The 22,763-nt window shown below is 50.8% G+C and overlaps 2 protein-coding genes and 1 long non-coding RNA gene across 5 annotated transcripts in view; 1 reads left to right on the top strand and 2 right to left on the bottom strand.

Moving 5' to 3' along the window:
• The window catches only part of SPATC1L (spermatogenesis and centriole associated 1 like), a 23,536-nt gene extending 7,414 nt beyond the window's left edge, over window positions 1–16,122 (bottom strand). The window contains exons 1-3 of one of the 2 annotated variants that reach the window (XM_017847289.1): window positions 16,025–16,122; window positions 14,521–15,663; window positions 1,177–1,527 (exon numbers count right to left, since the gene is read on the bottom strand). In XM_017847289.1, the coding sequence (XP_017702778.1) occupies window positions 1,177–1,527; window positions 14,521–14,713 (544 nt within the window). In that variant the 5' untranslated portion in view covers window positions 14,714–15,663; window positions 16,025–16,122. Of the gene's footprint in view, window positions 1–1,176; window positions 1,528–14,520; window positions 15,664–16,024 lie in introns of those variants that run through there. The other variant, XM_017847290.1, reaches the window with a different exon arrangement.
• On the top strand, window positions 14,911–19,525 carry LOC108512156 (uncharacterized). The gene is made up of 2 exons (XR_001880508.1): window positions 14,911–15,001; window positions 19,134–19,525. It is a non-coding gene; the product is annotated as an uncharacterized LOC108512156 (long non-coding RNA).
• On the bottom strand, window positions 18,368–22,763 carry LOC108512155 (lanosterol synthase-like). Of its 2 annotated transcripts, XR_001880507.1 has the most exons (3): window positions 21,917–22,763; window positions 19,165–21,271; window positions 18,368–18,455 (listed from the first exon to the last, which is right to left on the bottom strand). XR_001880507.1 is itself a non-coding variant. In XM_017847291.1 (2 exons), exons 1-2 carry the CDS (start codon window positions 22,031–22,033, stop codon window positions 21,140–21,142), a joined length of 249 nt encoding a protein of 82 aa, XP_017702780.1. In that variant the 5' UTR covers window positions 22,034–22,763; the 3' UTR covers window positions 19,294–21,139. The 2 variants fall into 2 exon arrangements, 1 of the variants encoding a protein (XP_017702780.1); XM_017847291.1 differs by lacking the exon at window positions 18,368–18,455 and having other exon boundaries at window positions 19,294–21,271.

Below are 22,763 nucleotides of genomic sequence, written 5' to 3'. Positions count from 1 at the left end.
AAAAAAAAAAAAAAAAAAAAAGAAAGAAATTAAACGATACGCTCCTGAATGGCCAGTGCATCAATGAAGAAATTAAGAAGGAAATTTTAAAATGTCTTGAAACAAATGATAATGGAAACACAACATACCGAAACCTAGCATGTACTAGACTAGACACAGCAAAAGCCATACTGAGAGCTATAGTGATAAGTATTAAGAGTTTACAGCGATTAGTGCCTACATCAAAAGTAGAAAACTTCAAATAAACAAGCTAATGATTCATTTCACAGAGCTAGAAAAGCATGAGCAAACCAAATCCAAAATTAGAAGAAAAATAATTAAGATCAGAGCAGAAATAAATGAAATTTAAATGAAGAAAACAATACAAAAGATCAATGTAACAAAAAATCGGTTATTTGAAAAGATAAATAAAATTGACAGGCCAGGCATGATGGCTCATGCCTGTAATCCCAGCACTTTGGGAGGCTGAGGCAGGCGAATTACTTCACTCCAGGAGTTCAAGACCAGCCTAGGCATCGGAGCAAAATCCCATCTCTACAATAACAAAAACACAAAAAAGCAAAAAATTAGCCAGGCCAGGTGGCATATACCTGTAGTCTCAGACACCGGGGAGGCTGAGGTGGGGGGTCAGCCTGAGCCTCAGGTGGATATCTACATGCAAACCTCACACCATATATGAAAATTATCTTGGAATTGATCAGAGACCTACATGTAAAACCTAAACTATAAAACTTCTAGAACAACACATAGGAGAGAATCTGTGTGACCTTGGGCTTGGCAAAGATTTCTTAAACTGAACATAAAAAGCATAAAATACAAAAGAAAAATCAATAAATTGGACATCATCAAATTAAACAGTTTTGCTCATCAAAAAACATTATTATGAAAGTGAAAAACCTTGGAGTGGGAGACCATATCTGCAAAACATACACCCAAAAAAGGACTCACATCCAGACACGTAAAGAACCCTTCCCAAGAAGACAAGCAATGCATTTTTTCTTGGCAAAAGACTAGGACAGACACAGCCTTGGACCCCAGCCTCCCAGCCTGGCTCTCCTCCCTCCACTCTGTGTGACGCGATGGAGAAACGGCCCTGCCTGACCACCCAGATGTGCCCTCCGCACAGCTACCAGCTGCACTGGGGGCCCACCTAGGCATCCCCGCACCTGGCCATACCGTTGAGGTAGTAGCTTCTCCTGGTCCTGTCCCCGGTGGGCAGGCTGCTCTCTGAGAAGCACACCTTCTTAGGCCGGACCATCTCCCTGGGCTCCAGCAGGGTCTTGTCCACCAGTGAGTCTTGCAAGGGGCTCAGGAGCGGGGACAGCTTCCTGTCGGTGCCTCGGTGGCTGTGCAACTCCGGGGAACTGAGGAAGGCCTTGAAGGGTGACTGGGAGGGGGCTGCACAGCCCGGGGAGGTGTCGTCCTCACTGGACAGGGGGGCATGTGAGCACAGCAGGTCCTCCAGGGAGGATGTCTGCAGCTGGGAGGGCGTGTCGGCAACACTCGTGAACCTTCCGAAATCCGGAACTGAGGTGGGGAGGAAAGGGATGAGAAGTCAGGCTGATGCTCCTAAGACATTCCTGAGAAGTACAGAGAACATGGTAACAAACTGTATGCACCCACCCCAAGCTTCAACACCTGCTGGGGTTTCCCTGGCTTCAGAGCATCCTCCTTCTCCTCAGGCCTCAGGTGTAAAAGGAGGAGTTGGATGTGGTGAAGTGGCCACAGGTGCCCATCCTGCCCGTGGGAGCACTGCATCTATGGGCACAGCAAGTGGGCAGGCCTCCATGTGCCTCCTGCGTGTCTGTGCACCCATACACACTGGAGAATGACTTCTATATGCTTCTTAAATTGTACATAAATGGTACCACCCTACACATTTTATTCTGCAACAGAACTTTTTGCTGTTGCATTATCTCTGAGATGTATCCACGCTGAGCCGTCTGGTAGCTCCCTGGTTCATTTAACTGTTTCCTGGCACCTCTGTACACATGAGCACACATACATACACACACAGTGAATTTGTATCCCTTTCCCTATTGATGGACAGGGCCTGTTTCCATGTTTCCTTGCAAACACACAGCGGTCATCGGCCTCCCAGGAGGAGCTTCCCTGCTCTGTGAGCATCCTCTGTGGTCCAAAGCTGGACTCAGGTCACAGCGGCAATCAGCCTCCTGGGAGAAGCCTCCTGATCTGCGAGAATCCTCCACGCCCTGGGAGGAACCTCCTGCTCTATGAGCATCCTCTGTGGCTGGGGAGGAGCCTCCTGCTCCATGAGCATCCTCTGTGGTCCAACGCTGGGCTCAGGTGTGTGCATTTTCTTTGCTTTCCACACCAAGGGGGAGGGTCCATGCCCACCAACAGCTCCTGGCCCCACACCCTCATGAGGACTGAGTATTCCCCAACCAGGCTGATGAGGTCATGTGGCATTTCCCTAATCCCTGGTCAAATTTAGCTTATCTATGCCTTTATGGCTTATAAAATTCTATTCTACCTCCATGTCATGAGTACTCTCCTAGCCATAAAGCAAATACATATTAGAGAAAGTGTTCAGACCCATATAAAAAAATTATACCTTAAAATGTGTCTACCGGAGCTTGCAGTGAGCCGAGATTATGCCACTGCAATCCAGCCTGGCCAACAGAGCAAGACTCCGTCTCAAAAAAAAAACCAAACAAACAAAAAAAAGTGCCTATAAAGGAACCAACTAATCTTCCATCTGAAATGTTTTCCAAGGAAAAAAAGTGTTCAAAAGAAGCAAAGTCATTAACGTGTGCCTGGCCTCCTGCCACATGGGAGGCCTGGAGTCCTCGGGCTTCACAGGCTCCCACCCCAGATACTTTTCAAATTATAAAAGAATATTATGTACAATTGTGTATTAGTTAAAGTTTCAATAAAAGGAGATATCTTCTGGAAAATTACTTTCAAGTGACTCAGTAAGAAGTATAAAACCTAAGTGAACCAATACACAAGGAAAATCTAGAAGTTATGAAATGATTATTCCCCAAAGGGCTGCAGGCCTCGATGGTCTGTGGGTGAGTCTGCCAACTTCCCAAACAAGTCATAATCCCGACATCATACAAATGAGGCTGGAACCATAGAACAGGTTAAAAGATGCTCAATTAGCTTTCAAAATTTGTCACAACTCTGATGTCAAATTCCTACAAAGATAACCCCCAGAAAAAAAAAAAAAGCCATGGCCAAGCCAAAAATTATTGCACAAAGTCTCATCCAAACATGATCAAGAACAAATAGCACGAGGCACAAGTGTACACAGACACGAGGTGGAGGTGCAGAGCGTGAGGCAGGAGATGCACAGAGCATGAGGCAGGGTGTGCAGAGCATGAGGCAGGAGTGTGCACAGAGCACAAGGCAGGGGTGTGCAGAGCATGAGGCATGGGTATGCAAAGCACGAGGTGGGAGATGCACAGAGCACGAGGCGGGGGTATGCAGAGCACGAGGCGGGAGGTGTGCAGAGCACGAGGTGGGGGTGTGCAGAGCACAAGGTGGGACGTGCACAGAGCACAAGGCAGGGGTGTGCAGCACACAAGGCGGGGGATGCACAGAGCATGAGGTGGGGGTTGTGCAGAGCACAAAGCAGGGAGGTATGCAGAGAACAAGACGGGGTGGAAAGCAAGAGGCAGGGTGTGCAGAGCCCAGTGGCTGTGCAGCGTAGCAAGATCCCACATACAGTCCCTGGCAAGAAGCTGAGTTACCTCCACTGGTTCAGAGACAGGCTCATAAACACTGAACAAGATGAGCCATTTCTCAAATTTTCTGTTTTTCAAAAATAAGAACTGGAAGGACTCTTTCCCAGCATCCAGCCTGTGCAAACCTCCCTCCTCTGGGCAGAGGGGACCGTTGGTCCCTCCCACAGCTGGTCAGGAGGACCAGGATGCAGCTGAACCCTCTCTCACCTTCCCTGGAGGAGACCCCATGAAAGTCGAGGGAAGAGACCCCATGAAGTTCTGAGTAATAAGGACAAAAACAGAAATAAGAAGTTCATGTGGACTGGAGGGGCAGGATGGCCAGCCAGATGCAGCCAGGTGATACAGCTCCCACGGAGGGCCTGAGATGACTGGTGAGCTTTTAACACATCTTCAGAGGGAAGGTGCTGAGGGCAGATGGAGGGAGCACACCGAAGCTGGGCTGAAGGGGAGAAAGCTGGGAACCCTGCCTGGGACTACTGAGCACTGGTACTCATTTTTGGACCCACAACAGCTCTGGGAAAATGGGGGAGTTAAACGGGCAAGGAGCAGCAACCCACTGTTGCCATGGCCCCTGGACCCCAGCTGGGGGAGACCCCTCGCCCACCATGGACCCTCCAGTTGGCAGGGAGAGCTGCTTAGAGAAGTGCTGGGGGCAGTAGTTAGCTGAAGCGGAGCCCAGAGGGTCTGGTGCGGGAACACAGCCAGGGATGGCCACTTCCTCAGGCTTGACTTGCTCCCATAGGAGACTTTGGGCCTAGGGGAAGTGTCAGACCTGATCTCTGCAGGGTGGTCTTGCCCATCAGATGGGACCAGTCCGACCTGAGCACCCCCTTGGTCTTCTGGCTTCTCCTGGGGCCCCAGCCTGGCCATGCCTGCTTACAGGGCAGTCTTGGGTGCCCTGGAGGCCTTCACCATAGCTTCTGTGCTGGCAGACTGTGCCTGACCAGTGGAGAGCTCCAGCGAGACAGCCCTAATGGCCACGCACCAGCCCGCCCACTCCCTCCTCCTACTGCAGCTTCCCCTGGGCCCAGGCAACTCGCCACATCACTCAGCTGGTGTCTGCACAGGTGGGTTTTGATTTCCTTCCCCCAGCAGCACACAGGAGTCCAGTCGGCCTCCCCTTTCCCCACAGACTTCCATTGCAGATGAAGCCTTGGCAGACACAGAGCCAGCAAACCCCATACCCGCCAGCACCCTGCCCTTGACCTAACACTGAGCAGAGAATGGTGGATCCTCCTGGACCCTGAGCGATGACTCCTGCTTGCAGGACACAGAAAAGGCACCTAGACCTGTGCCCACCAGCACCCCGCCCCATGCCTACAGTACCTCCAGAGTGACTGCACACAGTCTCCAGCCGGAGCCCCCATGCCCACCCCAGCTGCTTTGCCACCACCACTGTGGTGAACCCCCACAGGAAGGCAGGCACCCTGCATCTGGCAGCCATTCTGCTGTAGCTGCAGTACCTCAGTCCCCCAGTGCAGTGGATTACAAACCTCAAGGAGCCAGAGAACAAAGTTAGGGCCCAAAACAAGTGCCCCAGAGCTAAAGCATGCAGTCTAGGAGTTGGGAGCTGGGCACCGGCCCCTTAAATATTCTATAAATGAAGCCAGTTGGCTGAATCCACCTTATACCACAATCAAAACCTCAAGGTCATCAAACAGACCAGGTACAGTGACTCACGTCTGTAATCCCAGCACTTTGGGAGGCTAAAGCAGGCAAATCACTTGAGGCCAGGAGTTCAAGACCAGCCTGGCCAACATGATGAAACCTCATCTCTCCTAAAAAATAACAAAAATGGCCGGGCATGGTGGCTCAAGCCTGTAATCCCAGCACTTTGGGAGTCCAAGACGGGTGGATCACGAGGTCAGGAGATCGAGACCATCCTGGCTAACACGGTGAAACCCTGTCTCTACTAAAAAATACGAAAAACGGGCCGGGCGTGGTGGCTCAAGCCTGTAATCCCAGCACTTTGGGAGGCCGAGACGGAGCGGATTACGAGGTCAGGAGATCGAACCATCCTGGCTAACCGGTAAACCCCGTCTCTACTAAAAATACAAAAACTAGCGGGCGAGTGTTTTTCTTCTCTCTGTTATCCTTTGAATCTGATGGCAGTTATTATATGGCTGTATATTAAACTATCTCTCATTACTCTGTGTTTGCGACAGATCTTCTTCTCTCACATAAAAAATATAATAAAATATTATTATATCTCTCTCTATATATATCCATGCTATGGTCTATTCTTCTTTATCTCTATTATCTTCTGGGATAGCTGTATTCTTTTCTTGATTATATTCTTTTTTGTAACCCGTATCTTCCTCATGTGAGTCCGAGATTGCTCTATTCCATCTAGCCTGTCTTTTTTTTTTCCTTGACAAGGCTGAGACTCCATCTCATGATAAAATAAATAAATAAAAATAAATAAAAAATAACAAAAATTAGCCAGGCATGGTGGGGGGTGCCTGTAATTCTACCTACTTGGGAGGCTGAGGCAGGAGAATCATTTGAACTCAGGCGGCGGAGGTTGCAGTGAGCCGAGTTTGCGCTACCATACTCCAGCCTAGAAGACAGAGCAAGACTCTGTCTCAAAAAAAAGACACAGAATGGCAAGTTAGATAAAGAACCAACACTCATTGGTATGCTGTCTTCAAGACACCCATCTCACATGCAATAACACAAATAGGCTCAAAATAAAGGCATGGAGAAAAATCTACCAAGCAAATGGAAAACTACAGTTGCAGGGTTGCAGTCATAGTTTCTGACCAAACAGAGTTTAAACCAATGAATATAAAAAAAGACAAAGAAGAGCATTACACAATGGTGAACTGTTCCATTTAACAAGCAGACCTAACTACACTAAATATATATGCACCCAACACAAGAGCACCAAGATTTATAAAGCAAGTTCTTAGAGATCTTCAAGGAGGCTTAGATTCCCTCATAATAATAGTGACACCACACTGACAGTATTATACAGATAACTGAGACAGAAAATTAACAAAGATATTCAGGACATGAACTCAGCACTGGATCAAATGTACCTGATAGATATCTACAGAACTCTCCACCCCAAAACAATAGAATATACATTCTTCTCATTGCCACATGGCACACACTCTAAATTCAGTCACATAATTGGAGGTAAAATACTCCTCAGCAAATGCAAAAGAACTGGAATTATAACAATCTCTCAGACCACAACGGACCCAATTAGAAATCAAGCCTAAAAAATTCACTCAGAACCACACAATTACATGGAAATTGAATAACCTGCCCCTGAATGACTTTTGCATAAATAGTGAAATTAAAGCAGAAATCAAAAAGTTCCTTGAGGCTAATCAGAACACAAATACAACATACCAGAACCTCTAGGACACAGCTAAGGCAGTGTTAAGAGGGAAATTATAGCATTAAATGTCCACATCAAAAAGTTGGAAAGATCTCAATCAATCAACCTAACATCACAGCTAAAAGAACTAGAGAATTAAGAGCCAACAAATCCCAAAGCTAGCAGAAAACAAGAAATAACCAAAATCAAAGCTGAACTGAAGGAGATTGAGACACAAAAAGCCATCTGAAACATCAACGAATCCAGGAGCTGTTTCTTTTTGAAAAAAATAATAAAATACATATACCACTAGCTAGACTAATAAAGACAAAAAGAGAGAAGATTCAAATAAACACAATCAGAAATAAGGGGTATATTACCACTGACCCCACAAAAATACAACCAACCATCAGAGAATATTATGAAAACCTCTATACACATAAACTAGAAAATCTAGAAAAAAAATGGATAAGTTCCTGGACACATACACCCTCCCAAGACTGAACTAGGAATAAATGGAATCCCTGAACAGACCAATAACAAGCTCTAAAATTGAGTTAATAATAAATAGCCTACCAACCAAAAAAAGCCAGGACCAGATGGATTCACAGCTGAATTGTACCAGATGTACAAAGAAGAGCTGGTACCATTCCTGCTGAAACTATTCCAAAAAGTTGAGGAGAGTCTCCTCCCTAACTCATTCTATGAGGCCAGCATCATCCTGATACCAAAACATGGCAGAGATGCAACAAAAAAAGGTAACTTCAGGCCAATATCCTTGATGAACACTGATGCAAAAATTCTCAACAAAATACTGGCAAACCAAATCCAGCAGCACATCAAAAAGCTTATCCACCACTATCAAATAGGTTTTATCCCTGGGATGCAAGGTAGGTTCAACATAAACCAATAAATGTGATTCATTACATAAACAGAACTAAAGACAAAAACCACGATTATCTTAATAGAGCAGAAAAGGCTTTCAATAAAATTCAACACCCCTTCATGTTAAAAATGTTCAATAAACTAGGTATTGAAGGAACATACCTCAAAATAGTAAGAGCTATCTATGACAAACTCACAACCAACATCATACTGAATGGGAAAAAGCTGGAAGCATTCCCCTTGAAAACTGGCACAAGACAAGAATGCTCTCTCTCACCACTCCTATTCAACATAGTATTGGAAGTCTTGATCAGAGCCATCAGGCAAAAGAAAGAAATAAAGCCCATCCAAATAGGACGAGAGGAAGTCAAACTATCCCTGTTTGCAGACGACATGATCTTATATCAAGAAAACGCCATAATCTCAACCCAGCTTCTTAGCTGATAAACAACTTCAGCAAAGTCTCAGGATACAAAATCAATGTGCAAAAATCACTAACATTCCTGTATACCAACAATTAAGCCAAGAGCCAAATCAAATGGAATGAACTCCCATTCACAACTGCCACAAAAAGAATAAAATACCTAGGAATACAGCTAACTAGGGAGGTAGAGGATGTCTACAAGGAGAACTACAAAACACTGCTCAAAGAAATCAGAGATGACACAAATGGAAAAACATTCCACATTCATGTATAGGAAGAATTGATATCAAAAAATGGTCATACTGACCAAAGTAATTTATAGAGTCAATGGTGTTCTTATTAAAACACCATTGAGATTAATCACAGAACTAGAAAAAAACTGTTTAAGAATTCATATGGAACCAAAAAAGAGCCTGAATAGCCAAGGCAATCCTAAGCAAAAATAACAAAGCTTTAGGCATCACACTACCCAACTTCAAACTATACTACAGGGCTATGATAATCAAAACAGCATGGTACATAGATCAACAGAACAGAATACAGAACTCAGAAATAAGTTTGCACACCTATAACCATCTGATCTTCAACAAACCTGACAAAAACAAGCAATGAGGAAAGGATTCCCTATTCAATAAATGGTGCTGGGATAACTAGCTAGCCATATGCAGAAGATTGAAATTGGACCCTTTCCTTACACCATATACAAAAATCAACTCAAGACGGATTGTAAACTTAGATGTAAAACTCAAAACTATAAAAACCCTGGAAGACAACCTAGGCAATGCCATTCAGAACACAGGGATGGGCAAAGATTTCATGACAAAGATGCTAAAAGCAATGGCAACAAAAGCAAAAATTGACTAATGGCATCTAATTAAAGAGCTTCTGCACAGCAAAATAAACTATCAACAGAGTAAACAGCAAACCTACAGAATGGAAGAAAAATTTTGCAAACTCATGTATCTAACAAAGGTCTAATATTCAGCATCTATAAGGAACTTAAATAAATCTACAAGAAAAAAACAAACAAACAACCCCATTCAAAAGTGGGCAAAGGACATGAACTGTTTTCTAAAGAGATACATACAGCCAATGAACTATGAAAAAAAGCTCAACATCACTGCTTATTAAAGAAATGTAAATAAAAACCACAATGAGACACCATCTCACACCAGTCAGAATGGCTATAATTAAAAAGTCAAAAAACAACAGATATTGGCAACGTTGTAGAGAAAAAGAAATGCCTATACACTGTTAGTCGGAGTATAAATTAGTTCAGCCATTGTGGAAGACAGTGTGGCGATTCCTTGAAGACCTAAAAACAGAAATACCATTCAACCCAGCAATTCCGTTACTGGGTACATACCCAAAGGAATATAAATCACTGTATTACAGAGACACATGCACGCATGTGTTCACTGCAGACTATTCACAATAGCAAAGACATGGAATCGACTTAAATGCCCATCAGTGGTAGATTGGATAAAGAAAATGTGGTACATAGACACCACGGAATATTATTCAGCCACAAAAAATAATGAGGTCAGCAGGGAGCAGCAGCTCACGCCTGTAATCCCAGCACTTTGGGAGGCCAAGGCAGGTGGATTACCTGAGGTCAGGAGTTCGAGACCAGCCTGACCAACATGGTGAAAACCCGTCTCTACTAAAAATACAAAATTAGCTGGGCATGGTGGTATATGCCTGTAATCCCAGCTACTTGGGAGGCTGAGACAGGAGAATCACTTGAATCCGGGAAGTGGAGGTTGCAGTGAGCTGAGATCGCACCGTTGCACTACAGCCTGAGCAACAAGAGTGAAACTCCATCTCAAAAAAAAAAAAAAAATGAGATCATGTCCTTTGCATGAACATGGATGGAGCTGGAGGCCATTATCCTTAGCAAACTAACAGAAAACCAAATGCCGCATGTTCTTACTTGTAAGTGGGAGCTAAACAATGAGAACGCGTAGACACATAGAGCGGAACAACAGATACTGAGGCCTACCAGATGGTGAAGGGTGAGAGGAGGGAGAGGATCAGGAAGAATAACTAATGTACTAGGCTTAATACTTGGGTGACAAAATAATCTGTACAACAAACCCCCATGACACAAGTTCACCTATGTAACAAGCCTGCACTTGTACCCCTGAACTTCAAAGTTTTTTAAAAAAGAAATACATGGTCAGGCACTGTGGTTCATGCCTGTAATCCCAGCACTTTGGGAGGCCGAGGTGGGTGGATCACTGAGGTCAGGAGTTCAAGATCAGCCTGGCCAACATGGCAAAAACCCGTCTCTACGAAAAATACAAAAAGTAGCCAGACATGGTGGTGTGTGCCTTTAATTCCAACTACTGGGGAGGGTGAGGCAGGAGAATTGCTTGAACCCGGGAGGCAGAGGTTGCAGTGATCCAAGATGACACCACTGCACTCCAGCCTGGGCGACAGAGCCAGACTCTGCCTCAAAAACAAACAAACAAAAAACCATTTACTCCTGCCTTCTGAACCAATGATTCTATTTTTAAAAACCCTGCTGGACAGTGGCTCATACCTGTAATCCCAACGGTTTGGGAGGCCAAGATGGGAGGATTGCTTGAGCCTAGGAGTTTGGGACTGGCCTGGGAAACACAGGGAGACCCTGTCTCTACAAAAAAAAAAAAAAAAAAAAAAAATTTAATTAGCCGCTCATGGTGGTGAGCACCTGTGTAGTCCCAGCTACTCAGTAGGCTGAGGTAGGAGGACGCTTGAGCCCCAGAGGGAGGTCAAGGCTGCAGTGAGCCATGATCATGCCACTGCACTCCAGCCTGGGGAACAGAGACCCTGTCTCAAAAAGAAAATAAAAAATAACAGGCCAGGCACAGTGGCTCACACCTGTAATCCCAGCATTTTAGGAAGTCAAGACAGAAGGATCCCTTAAGCCCAGGAGTTCAAGACCAGCCTGGGCCACACAGAAGATCCCGTCTCCATAAAAGTAAAAAAATCACACACACACCAAAAAAAGAAATCCAATGGAAAAACCCTAAATATAACAACTCTTAAAACCTTTTTTGTGGTGTTATTTACCTCAAGGGGAAGAAAAACTTTAATTTCAAACCGAAGGAGAATTCATTACATTGTGGTTCATCTGAATCTGCAATATTGCATGGCCATTTAAAAACACATCGAACAACACAGGAATGATCTTCTAGAGTCAGAGGGAAGGAGGGACCAGGAGTTGCACATAGAGAATCTTCACCACTGTTGGAAATCATCTGACAATCCACCACCAACAACCAGGGAGCGAGTGGGCAATCTGGAGGGGCCTGGCTGTCCTCAGGGGACACCTCTCCAGTGGAGACATGGCAAGTGGCATCGTGGCAGTGCTGGAGGGACCAGGACGATCCCGAGGGAAACGAGATGGGGCAGCCGGGAGGGGAGGCAGAGGACTGCTGCTCCCACTGGCGCTTCGCGTCACTCACTTGGAAACCTGGGTGAGAAGACCTGGAGGCCTTGCTGCCCAGCTGATGGGGACAGATGAGCACTCCTGTGACATTGGAACGATGCTGGCGCAGCGCTCTCCTCCTCCATTAGTGGGGTGTAGGGGCTTTCGGAGAGCGTTTGACCGTGTCTATTTCAACATTTCAAATGCACACAGCCTTTGACCCGAGGACCCCCGAGTGGGATATCCTACACAAAGAGACAGGGTGCCTGCACAGGCCACCCACGGCAGCAGCGTCTGTGGTCACAAAGAACTGGTAATAGTGCTGCCTGCCTGGGGCCCCCACAGGAGGAGCCCAGTGTTCAAGTGTGCCAGGGAGATCTGCAGATGAGGACTGATGGGGAATGACAGTGAAATGGATGGTTAAGGGGCAAAAGTCAAGTTGCAGAACAGCACAAGCCTGTGTAGATGGACCAAAAATATACACAGACAAACACACGGATCTCCATCAAAGTTCCAGAGAAAACCCAAGGAAACAGTGATTGTGGCTGCCTTTGGGGAGGGGGCCAGAGGCGTGGCCCTTTTTAAACCTTGCATCCTCCATGGCGTGTGTAAGTTTACCATGAGCACATATTGTTGAATCCATAAGAAAAGTGGGTTTTTACTCATCCTGTTTTGAATACAGACACTGAAGAAGTCTTGGCAACATGCAAACATTGCTGGTGGTGGTTCCCTTGTTTATAAACTTCTCCTTTTATGCAGGAGCTCAGTGCTGGTTTTCCCAACCCCAGTCCCACTGAGGGCTGGTCCTGAATGCAGTGTCCCACAGCCCCAGGTACGTTCCCAAGCACATGCTGAGGCCCAGAGCATCAAGGGTGCACCACACGCTGCCACTGAAGTGGCAGAGTTTAGAGGGTGGCCTTGCCCTGGCCCCTCCCCACTGCCAGCCTGGGCCACACTGAGCCTGCCCCAAACCCTGTGGCGGGGGCTTCAAGGCCCTCTGTGGAAGGCCTGCTGGCCTCGGGTTGAGGCTCCTCCCAAGACCTGTATCCAGCAAGACCTGGGTTTGCCAAGGTGACCCAAGGGCAGGGGCACTAGCCATGGTCATGGAGACCCTGCCCTGACTCAGCCCCTGACAAGGGTCCCTCTGGGGACTGCACAGCCTGGGCAAGGGTCGAGGGTCTGCCCCTCTCCTGCCAGGGGAGGCCCCAGCACTCTGTCCAGCCCTGAGGTCTGGCCCAGGGTGATTCCTTCTTGGGGAGGAGGACGGCAACGCAGCCCGGGGCACGCAGCCTGTGGTGGTCTGCACGCACCAAACAGATTAAGGGCCCTTTTGCAGCCACAGTGCCTGAGCCTCACAAGTGCTGGGAATGGGACCCTGCACGTGGCCCAGTGCCATAAGCGCAGGTCTGCCCAGCTAACGCCCTGTGGTGAGCGTGGGGCTCAGTGGCTGCTGATGGAGACGCAGAACCCAGGGCCTCCCACAGCATGGCCCCCAGGCGCCGGGTTCCCCAGCCACACTGTCCCCACGCCTTCTGGTGAGGTGCTCTCCTCCCAGCTCCCTGCGAGGAGCCCCTGCCTGTTGCCGGAGACTGAAGGTGTGGGGATGCTGCCATGGATTCCCCACTTTGCTTCCAGACAAGCTCGCTCTCAGGCTTGTCCACGGAGCTCCGAGCAGGGCCTGGGGCCTGGTTGCAGAGAGCACCTCCTGCATGCTGCGCCTGCTCAGAGTGCACATCTGAGGGTGGTGGCCGGCGTTTGGGAAGGACTCAGGGAGCGACCCGACCAGCGCAGGTGCTGGCGCGTCCCCTTGGTGAGTGGCAGAGCTGGCCTCCCGGGCATGGCTCATGCTTGCAGACAGCAGCGTTCACAGGCACTGGTGAGGCTGCCTGCTCCATCGTCCAGGACCAGGCAGGCTGACTACGTCCTTTCCCGGCCCAGCTGGGTGGGAAGATGAGGTTGGCCATGGGAGTCCCAGGAAATGCTGGGTCCTCTGTCTTCTGCCCACCATCCCAATGAAGAGTCAAGGGTACAACTGTCAGCCACACCCCAAATCACATGCAGGAACGGGGGATGTTTTTCCCAAAACTTTTAGAATAAAGCCTACTGCTTTGCATAAAGTGATCAAACTCTATATATTTTTTTCAATAAAAAGCCACAGAAGGTTGGAGTCAATACTGTGTGGTGGGATCATGGCCCCACACTCCCACCCCAGGGACAGGTGCCCACTCGTCCCCACCCGCTCCCCTGGCCCGCTCTGGGGCCTCCCTGGGGTGGGACCTTCCTACCATGGGGCTGGCCTAGCTAGCTCTGGCCAGGGATATGAGTGGACGGGACACAGCACCCATGGGACTCGTGTGGCTGGTCTGACACTCCCCTCGCCCCTGACCCAGCAGGAGAAGAGACACACGCAGCAGAGCACACTGCCAGCCAGGCCCAGCCTGGAAGAGCTGCCTGGGGCCCTGGAGGCCCACAAGCCTACATGCCACCTGCTCTACCCCTATGGCGGCACTTCCATGACTGCAGCTGACCACTCCCACTTCACTGGAGTGGGCCTGGAGGGGAGGGGCCTCACCTGAGCGCAACAGCAGAACCCACCACCTGGTCTTGCTTTACTCAGACCTGAGGGTGTGAAAGGTGCCTGTGACCTCCCACATCAGGGAGCTGCCCGCCCCCCTCAACTCCCGGGGAGCAGATGTCCGACGACCCCCCCATCCACCAGGCTGGACCCTTGGGCCATGTGAGCCAGGTGGTGCCTCACCTCCACTCCCGGGGGAGCCGGCCTCGGGGTAGGCGGGCACCCTGGGTGGGAGCAGGTCGTGGCCGCTGCCCTCCTGGCAGCTCTGGCTGAGCAGCCGCCGCAGCATCTGATTCTCCTTCAGGAGGCGCACCTGCTTCTTCAGGTCTGCGTTCTCACTCAGAAGCCGGCTCATCAGCTCGCCACCCTCAGCCATGGCGGGCGCGTCCCTCCTCGTCCCTCACGGCTCCTGCAGCCCCATGGAGGTGGGAGCCCAGAGCCTGCAGGCACCACAGAAATAGCCTGGGCACGGAGTTCCGTAGCCACCGCCGCCTTCTGCGCCTTGTGATGTCACTGCCCTAGTGATGAGGTGCCCGGCACCCCCGCCTGACCCGGCGATGGCTCATAGCCCTGTTGAGGCCGTGAAGCTGGAGGCCCGTGGTGTGCACAGGCAGCCACTCCCACACCACGACCAGGGCCCGAGAATGCCAAGGACATGAGGCAGGTACGGGATGTCGGGACTGCACTCCAAGGGGGCGTCCAAGCCTCTCCCCAGTGAGCGGCCCAGCCAGGGTCGGGCGTCCACCCTGTGTGGAGTCCTCAGGCTGGGTGGGGATGCTGCCTTCACCTGAGTAACATGTGGGCTGCACCTCCCACAGGATCTGCCCAGGACACAGGGATCCCAGTGCAGTTTCCTGTGGGCCCTGGCACCCAGGGCGGCCTCTGGTGTGCAGGTGTTCATCAGGCCCCATCCTTGGCACCCACATTTGAGAAAGGAGGGGCTGGTGAGGGCAGCTGGAGGAGACCAGTCTGGGGAGGAGACCAGCCTGGCAGGGGAGACCAGCCTGTGGTGGGGACCAGCCTGGTGGAGGGGACCAGCCTTGTGGAGGGGACCAGCCTAGTGGGGAGACCAGCCTGTGGAGGAGACCAGTCTGCGGGGAGACCAGTCTTGGGGGGAGACCAGCCTGGAGGGGAGACCAGCCTGGGGAGGAGACCAGCCTGTGGGGGAGACCAGTCTGTGGAGGAGACCAGTCTTGGGGGGAGACCAGCCTGGAGGGGAGACCAGCCTGGGGAGGAGACCGGCCTGTGGGGGAGACCAGCCTGGGGGGAGACCAGTCTTGTGGGGAGACCACCCTGGGGAGGAAACCAGCCTGGGGGGAGACCAGCCTGGGGCAGCCCCACCATGAGCCCCATGATTGGCCCCACATGCTGAGGGGCGCTGGGTGGCCCTGAGGGCTGGGCTGGAGGCCACCTGCTGACCTCACTCCCCAATGAGAAGGGTCCAGCAGTGCCTGTCCACCCCTCGGACCACGAGCGCCCATGTCTAAGACACCAATTGTTCCTGACTGCACTGCTCCTGCCTGCACCTGAGGACAGCCCGAACCCATGGCCACGGCGCCTCGGGCCATCACGCAGGGCTGTGGCTCACAGGGTCCTACTAGAGCAGGCATCTGTCCTCGGTCAGTGTGACCATCTTGAAACCCACCCTGACTCCCCGCTTCTCCAATTACTTGGGAAAGTAAATCACCTCAGTGTTGTTTCTTGGCTCCAAGGGTCTTGTTTTATCAGCAGCCGGGATGCAACAGAAGGGTCATCTCATCCTCGTGGGAGGGGACGTAGTCCAGAAAACATGACCCACTGGGCTGGCCACACCTCCAGCCCTGTGACGGGCACCCACCACCACCAACCCAGTGGGCCGGCCACACCTCCAGCCCTGTGATGGGCACTCAGGACCACCAACCACCCAGTGGGCCGGCCACACCTCCAGCCCTGTGACGGGCACTCAGGACCACCAAGGGCACTCACGTGCAGACACCCCCAAGGGGAACACCACCTTCATTCAGCCCGGGGGGCCACATTACGGGAACATTGCTTCCAGGAGAGAGTCTCGAGTCAGACTTTGTGGGGAATGGAGGTTGCTATACCCCAAGTGTTCCTGACACAACCCAACCCGCCTGGCTGCACCACAGGGCTCACACCTCAGATCAAGACGAGGGCCCAGACACAGCCCACTGACGAGGGCATGCCCCTGCACGTCCAGGATGCAGGGCAGAGAGAGAAGTGAGGGGTGAGTCACAGATGCGCCCCCTACTCTGAGCCCGACGGGGCTCTGAATGGCTTTTCCTGCCCTGGCTCCTCCCATCGTATTTTAAATGCCATCTTCTTCCCGCTCCAAGGAAGCCTTCTCCTGACATCACATACTCTCCAGCCACGGACCTATCAACACTCTGACAGTTTTCTGATCTTGACACATTATCCTTTTAATATAGCACTGGATTCAATTTATTAATATCTTAAGTATTTTTATGCTCACAGGGGAAATCGATCTCAATCTCCTTTTCTTGTGATGTCTTGGTCTGGCTTTGGAACACTGGCCTTTTAACATCAGCCGCAGGAGTTCCATGCCATTTTCTGGGTGTTCCTTCTTTTTGTTTTTTGTTTTTGTTTTTTTTTTTGAGACGGAGTCTCGCTCTGTCGCCCAGGCTGGGGTGCAGTGGCCGGATCTCAGCTAACTGTAAGCTCCGCCTCCCGGGTTTATGCCATTCTCCTGCCTTAGCCTCCCGAGTAGCTGGAACTACAGGCGCCCGCCCCCTCGCCCGGCTATTTTTTTTTTTTTTTTTTTTTTGCATTTTTTAGTAGAGACGGGGTTTCACCGTGTTAGCCAGGATGGTCTCGATCTCCTGACCTCGTGATCCGCCCGTCTCGGCCTCCCAAAGTGCTGGGATTACAGGCTTGAGCCACCGCGCCCGGCCGGGTGTTCCTTCTTAAACGTCGGATGTAATTCACCTGTGAAGCTATCTAGAATTAGATTTCTTCTGGGAAGGTTCTAAATTTCTAAATCAATTTATTAACTAGACACAACGCTACTGACAGTTTCTATGCTTCCCTCATGTGCGTTTTGCTGACAGGTGTGGCTGTCAGGTAGTTTGTCCGTTTCCTGTGGTTGGGGAGCCCGGGCATCAAGCTTTACACCCCACAATTCTAATGTCATGTTTTTATTCTCATTCAACTTCTCTGGTTTCCTTTGTGCTTTTGTCTTTTTCAAGACTGTTTTTAGAGGAGTTTTAGGTTCTCAGCAACATTGAGAGGAAGGTACAGAGATTTCCCCACTCTCTGCCCCAACAAATGCACAGCCTCCCCTATTATCAACGTCCTGCACCACAGTGGTACCTTTTTGAGACAAGGTCTCGCTCTGCTGCCCAGGCTGAAGGGCAAGTGGTATGATCACGGCTCACTGCAGCCTCAAATTCCTGGGCTCAAGAGATCCTCCTGCCTCAGCCTCCCAAGCAGCTGGGCCTACAGGCGCGCACACCCACACTCGGTCCCAGAGTCCCTTTGTTACGGCTGATGAACCTACATGGACACATCACCACCACCCAAAGCTCACAGTTTACAGTGGGGCTCACTCTCCAGGCTGCACATTCTCTGGCTTTGGACAAACGTATGATGACCATATCCACCGTCGGTGTCAGGCTGGAGCACTTTCACTGCCCTAAAAATCCTCTGTACTCTGCCTGTTCACCCCTCCCCCAGCCCTGACCTCTGGCAACCGCTGACTTTTCACTGTTTCCACAGTTTTACCTTTGAGAGTGTGATCTAGTTGGAATCACAGTATGCAGCCTTTTCAAACTGCCTTTTCCACTTACTAATATGCACTTAAGGTCCTCCGTGTCTCTTCATGGCTTGATAGCTCACTTCCTCTTAGTGCTGAGTAATATTCCATGGTCTGGCTGCACTGAAGTTTACTCACTCATTCACCTACGGAAGCACATTTTGGTTGCTTTCACATTTGGGCAGCTATGAATAAACAGCTATCAGCCTCTGCGTGCAGGTGCTTGTGTGGACATAATGCTTCCACTCCTTTGGGTAAACACCAAGCAGTGCAATTGCTGGATAGATGGCGAGAGTATGTTTAGTTTTGTCAGAAACCACCAAGCTGTCTTCCACCGCGGCTGTGCCTATCCAAGTTATCAAAAGAGAAGGAAAAAAACGAAATTAAAAGAAAACAAAGAGGCCACACCATTTTGCATTCCCACCAACAATGAGTTCCTGTTACTCCACGTCCTCACCACCATTTGGTGGTGGCAGTGTTCTGGATTGTGGCCATTCTAATAGGTATATTGGTCGTTTTAATTTGCATTCCCTTGATGACATATGATGTGGAACATCTGTTCATATGCTTATTTAACAACTGGGTATCTTCTTTGGTACGGCGTTTGTTAAGGTCTCTGGCCCATTTTTTAACCAGGTTGTTTTATTGTTGGGTTTGAAGAGCTCTTTTGGATACTGATCCTTTGTGTTTTTCAAATATATTCTCTCAGTCTCTGACTTGTCTTTTCATTTTCTTGACATTCTTTGCAGAACAGAAACTTTAATTAATGTATTTTATTGAGACAGGGTCTCACTGTCACGCAAGTTAGAGTACAGCGGTGCAATCACAGTTCACTGCAGCCTCAACCTCCCAGGCTCAAGCAATCCTCCCACTTCAGTGTTCCAAGCAGCTAGGACAACAAAGAAAGTCCCTCCTATGTGGACATTGTATCATGTTTATTTATCTTCCTGGATATGCTTATGGCCTTTAAAAGATATTAAAATAGGCTGTGCTATTATCTCTTAAAATATCTGTTTTCCCTTAGGTAACTGGAGATGCACCCTGCTACTACTCACATCACTCCTGTTCCCTGAACCAGGCTGGGCCTCCAACTCGCCCCACAGGCAGGTGAGGTACGACAGCCAGAAACCCCAGATCTGCAGTTCTCCCCAGGATGAAATGAAACACTGTGACAGGCTTCTGAAAAGGGAATCAATGTCTGTTTATTAAGGTAGTTGCTCGTAAAAGTGACTTTCAATAACATTTTCACTATGAAAATGGATTTACATTTAATTTCTGGAAAACTGTTTTGTACAATGATCTGACCATGGCTAGGAGTCCCAGGGACAGCAGCCTCTGCTCAGGGCAGACTCTGTGATTCACTCTCTGTCCTGCTGCTGCCCCACGTGAGGGAGAACACGTGGGCTGAGAAAAAAACAGCATGTGCAAACCTGACAGATGTCAAGGGTCCCACCACAGTTTCTTCTGCGAAAATAAACCCGAGTTTTAAGATGTGCAGACAAGTGTTGACACTCAACAGGCAGCTGACCAGGCCCTGCAGGGCTCTGAGCAGGCAGGTGAGTCCCAAGGAGAGTCAGTGACAGCAGGTGGGGCAAGGGAGCTGGACAGGAGACCCCAGAGGGTGCAGCGCCTGGGTGAGAGCCCTGGACCCTGCACCAAGGCAGAGGGGTGGCCCTGAAGAACTCTGGGCGGGAAATGACAGGTTCCGAGGGTGTCCAGACGCAGACCTCCACTGCCCAAGGGAGGGCAATCAGCCAGGAGGCAGCAGGGAGGGGAGGGAGAGCAGATAAGGAGGCGTAGGGTGTGCTCTGGGCAAGGCAGCAAGGGTAACAAAGCTCTCAGTGACTCCTCCCAATAGCCAGGGGAGAAGAGTGACAGTCTCGGGTGGCCCTGAGCACGTGAGCTGCTCATCCACATCACTCAAAGGCAAAGCCAGGACCTGAACTTCCTATCCCAAGCCCTACATCCATGCAAGCCAGACTAGACTGGGTCAGAGGCTAGAAGGGAGCTCATAGGATTGCCTGGGGAAGCCTCGACCCAAAACCTGGCCCTCGCTCCAGCCCAGAGCACCTGCCTTGGCGTGAGACTGGCAGCAGCTGTAGGGGTGCCCTGGGCATATGCCGGGCTCCCAGGGTGCCATACCTGCCCAGTCAGCCCAGGGAGTGGTGATGGGCTGGGCGCTGGCTGTCCCTGCATTAGTAGTGCTCGCGCAGAAGAGACCACGACTGCTGCCTGCCCCTCACCCCTGGTTAACCTCGGCCTCCCCTGTGCATTTCTGTGACCTTAAGACTACTATAAGCCCTGTAGGCACCTCACAAACCACATTCCACACAGGTGGGCTCACGTCTCAGGGGCATGGGACTCCCTGCTGCACAGACTTGGGACATTCCCTGACAGCCCCCGCATACACGGGTGAGCTCATGACTCAGGGATGTGGGGCTCCATGACACTCCCCACATATACAGGCGAGCTCAGGACCCGGGGCATGGGACTCCCTGCCGCACAGCCTCAGGATGCTCCATGAGCACCCCCACACTGGGCTGTTCACGGATGCACACCGTACATGCCATTGTCACAGGGTTGCCCTCGTGTCCCTCAGCCCAGCAGACAGAAGGTGCAGGAAAGCAGCCTGCCCAGGGCCAACCCCAGCCCAAAGCCCACTCGACACTCAGGAATCGCACAGGCACAGCTGCTCCTCTCCCAGGAACTCAGCGATTGGTCAGAAAAAACCCTCCTAGCCTCACTACCTCGAGGAGGCCCTGCCCAGAGGTGGCAAAAGGCACTGTGCCCCCTTCCTCACCCAAGCCCGACAAGCGACTCTCAGAAATGAACCTACAGTGAAAATTAAGAGTCTAAGCCACCCACCCTGTCCCCATCCCTGCCTCCGGCCTGGTCCCCAGATTCACATCTGTGAGGCAGAGGTGGAGGGGCTGGAGCCCGAGACAGGGTTATGGGAGGGCTCCCCTACCCGGCCAGGACCCCTCGGCCTCACTGGAACACACAGATGGCACCCAGCAGGCAGGCATGTTCTCAGGGGTGGCCGGCAAGGGCTCTCTCAGGGTACAGCTGGGAGAAGCGGCCGAGGGCCCAGATGGGGAAGACGTTCCTGTAGCTCGTGTAGGAGATGGCACAGGACTTGTTGAAGACCCCGGAGATGTTTTCCTAAAAGAACACGGAGAAATAAACACAAAGGCTCCACCAGTCAGCTGAGGGCTGGTCCCTGAACTGGAGCCCTGGCTGTTGGCTTGGCTGACTTGTGGGTGAGTCAGCCTGGAAAGGGCTAATTAAGCAAGCGCACAGGAAAGCAGGTCGTCCATCCCGCACCAGTCACGGCACCGTCAGTCCAGCTCAGACTCCCCACCCTGCAGCAAACCCTGAGCCGGGGACACCAGCCCCTCACGACCACATCAGCTTCCACCAACTCAGCCTCATCCCAGGGGAGGGCGGTCGGCCTCACATGACCTCATGACGCCCACAACACAGGGACTTCCAGCTTAGTGAGGGGCCACTAGGTCGTCTGGAGCCGGAGGGTCTGTCCTGGAGCAAAAGGGCTTCCTGCCCACTGGCTTCTCCCATCCAGCTCCTCCCCCAGCCACAGCATCGCTTGAAAAAGCAGCAAGATCTGGACTTTAGGACCCAACCACCCGCCACAGACCTGCCACCAACTCTGGCATTCAGTGGCAGAGTTGACGCCTCCCAAGTGTCCAAAATACCCCAAAAAGGACACAGAGCAGGGGGACGTGGAAACAGCTGCACACACTGGAGGTCGGTGCTGGGCCTCGTGTGCTCAGGTCCCTGGCAGCGTACCTGCGGCCAGTCTCCATTGGGGAGCTGTTTCTCAAGCAGACATCGGATTCCTCTCTCCTGTGCCTCGATGTCAGGATGCCTGGAGGAAGAGGAGGCTGAAACACACCCATTGTGCATGCCGTCCAAGCATCATCCTCACCCTCACACAGCTGATCATAAGGGCAAACCCTGGAATGCTGCAGTGAGAATGGATGCATCTAAATTGATGCCCACAGGCCCTGCCAGGTGCAATCAACACCTCGGGCTCTTGCCACACCTTCTTCCTAGGCTCCCTGAGAAGCGGAGCCACAGCGATGACAGGCTGGGGACACAGGCCTCCTCAGGCCTGCCCTGGTGTTCCCCCCAGAAGAGGAGGCCAAGCCTTGTTCCCACCTGGGCCACTGGTCCTCACAGGCCTCTGGAGACCCACAAGAGCCCACGCTTGCTTGCTGACCAGGATAAGACACCAAGAAGGATCCAGAGCTCAGCAGGTCCAGCTCAACTGTGGGTCCATGACTGTCCTGCCCTCAGGGGTCCCCCAGACCCCACTGCTCCTGCTCAAGCAGACCTGCCCTAGCTTTCAGGGCTTTAGGAAGATTCCCCAAATGATCAAACCTAACAGGGCAGCATAGACAGGACGCTGCGGGTGCCTCTGTATGTACGTGTGCACAGGTGCCTGTGCATGCGTATGTAAGTGTGTGCATACATACATGTCTGTGTGTGACCCAGATGGGATACTGCGGGTGCATCTGTACGCAGGTGCCTGTGCATGCGTACGTGTGTGCATAGACCTGTGTGTATGGCATCTGTCTCCATGTACCTATGTCTGTGTGTGGCAAGATGGATACTGTGGGTGCATGTGTTGTGT

Source organism: Rhinopithecus bieti, unplaced genomic scaffold, assembly GCF_001698545.2.
Source record: "Rhinopithecus bieti isolate Rb0 unplaced genomic scaffold, ASM169854v2 scaffold_29990, whole genome shotgun sequence".
In the NCBI taxonomy this organism is placed as follows: domain Eukaryota; kingdom Metazoa; phylum Chordata; class Mammalia; order Primates; family Cercopithecidae; genus Rhinopithecus; species Rhinopithecus bieti.
The sequence above is the reverse complement of the archived record's forward strand: the minus strand, read 5'-3'. Positions and strand labels throughout refer to the sequence as shown.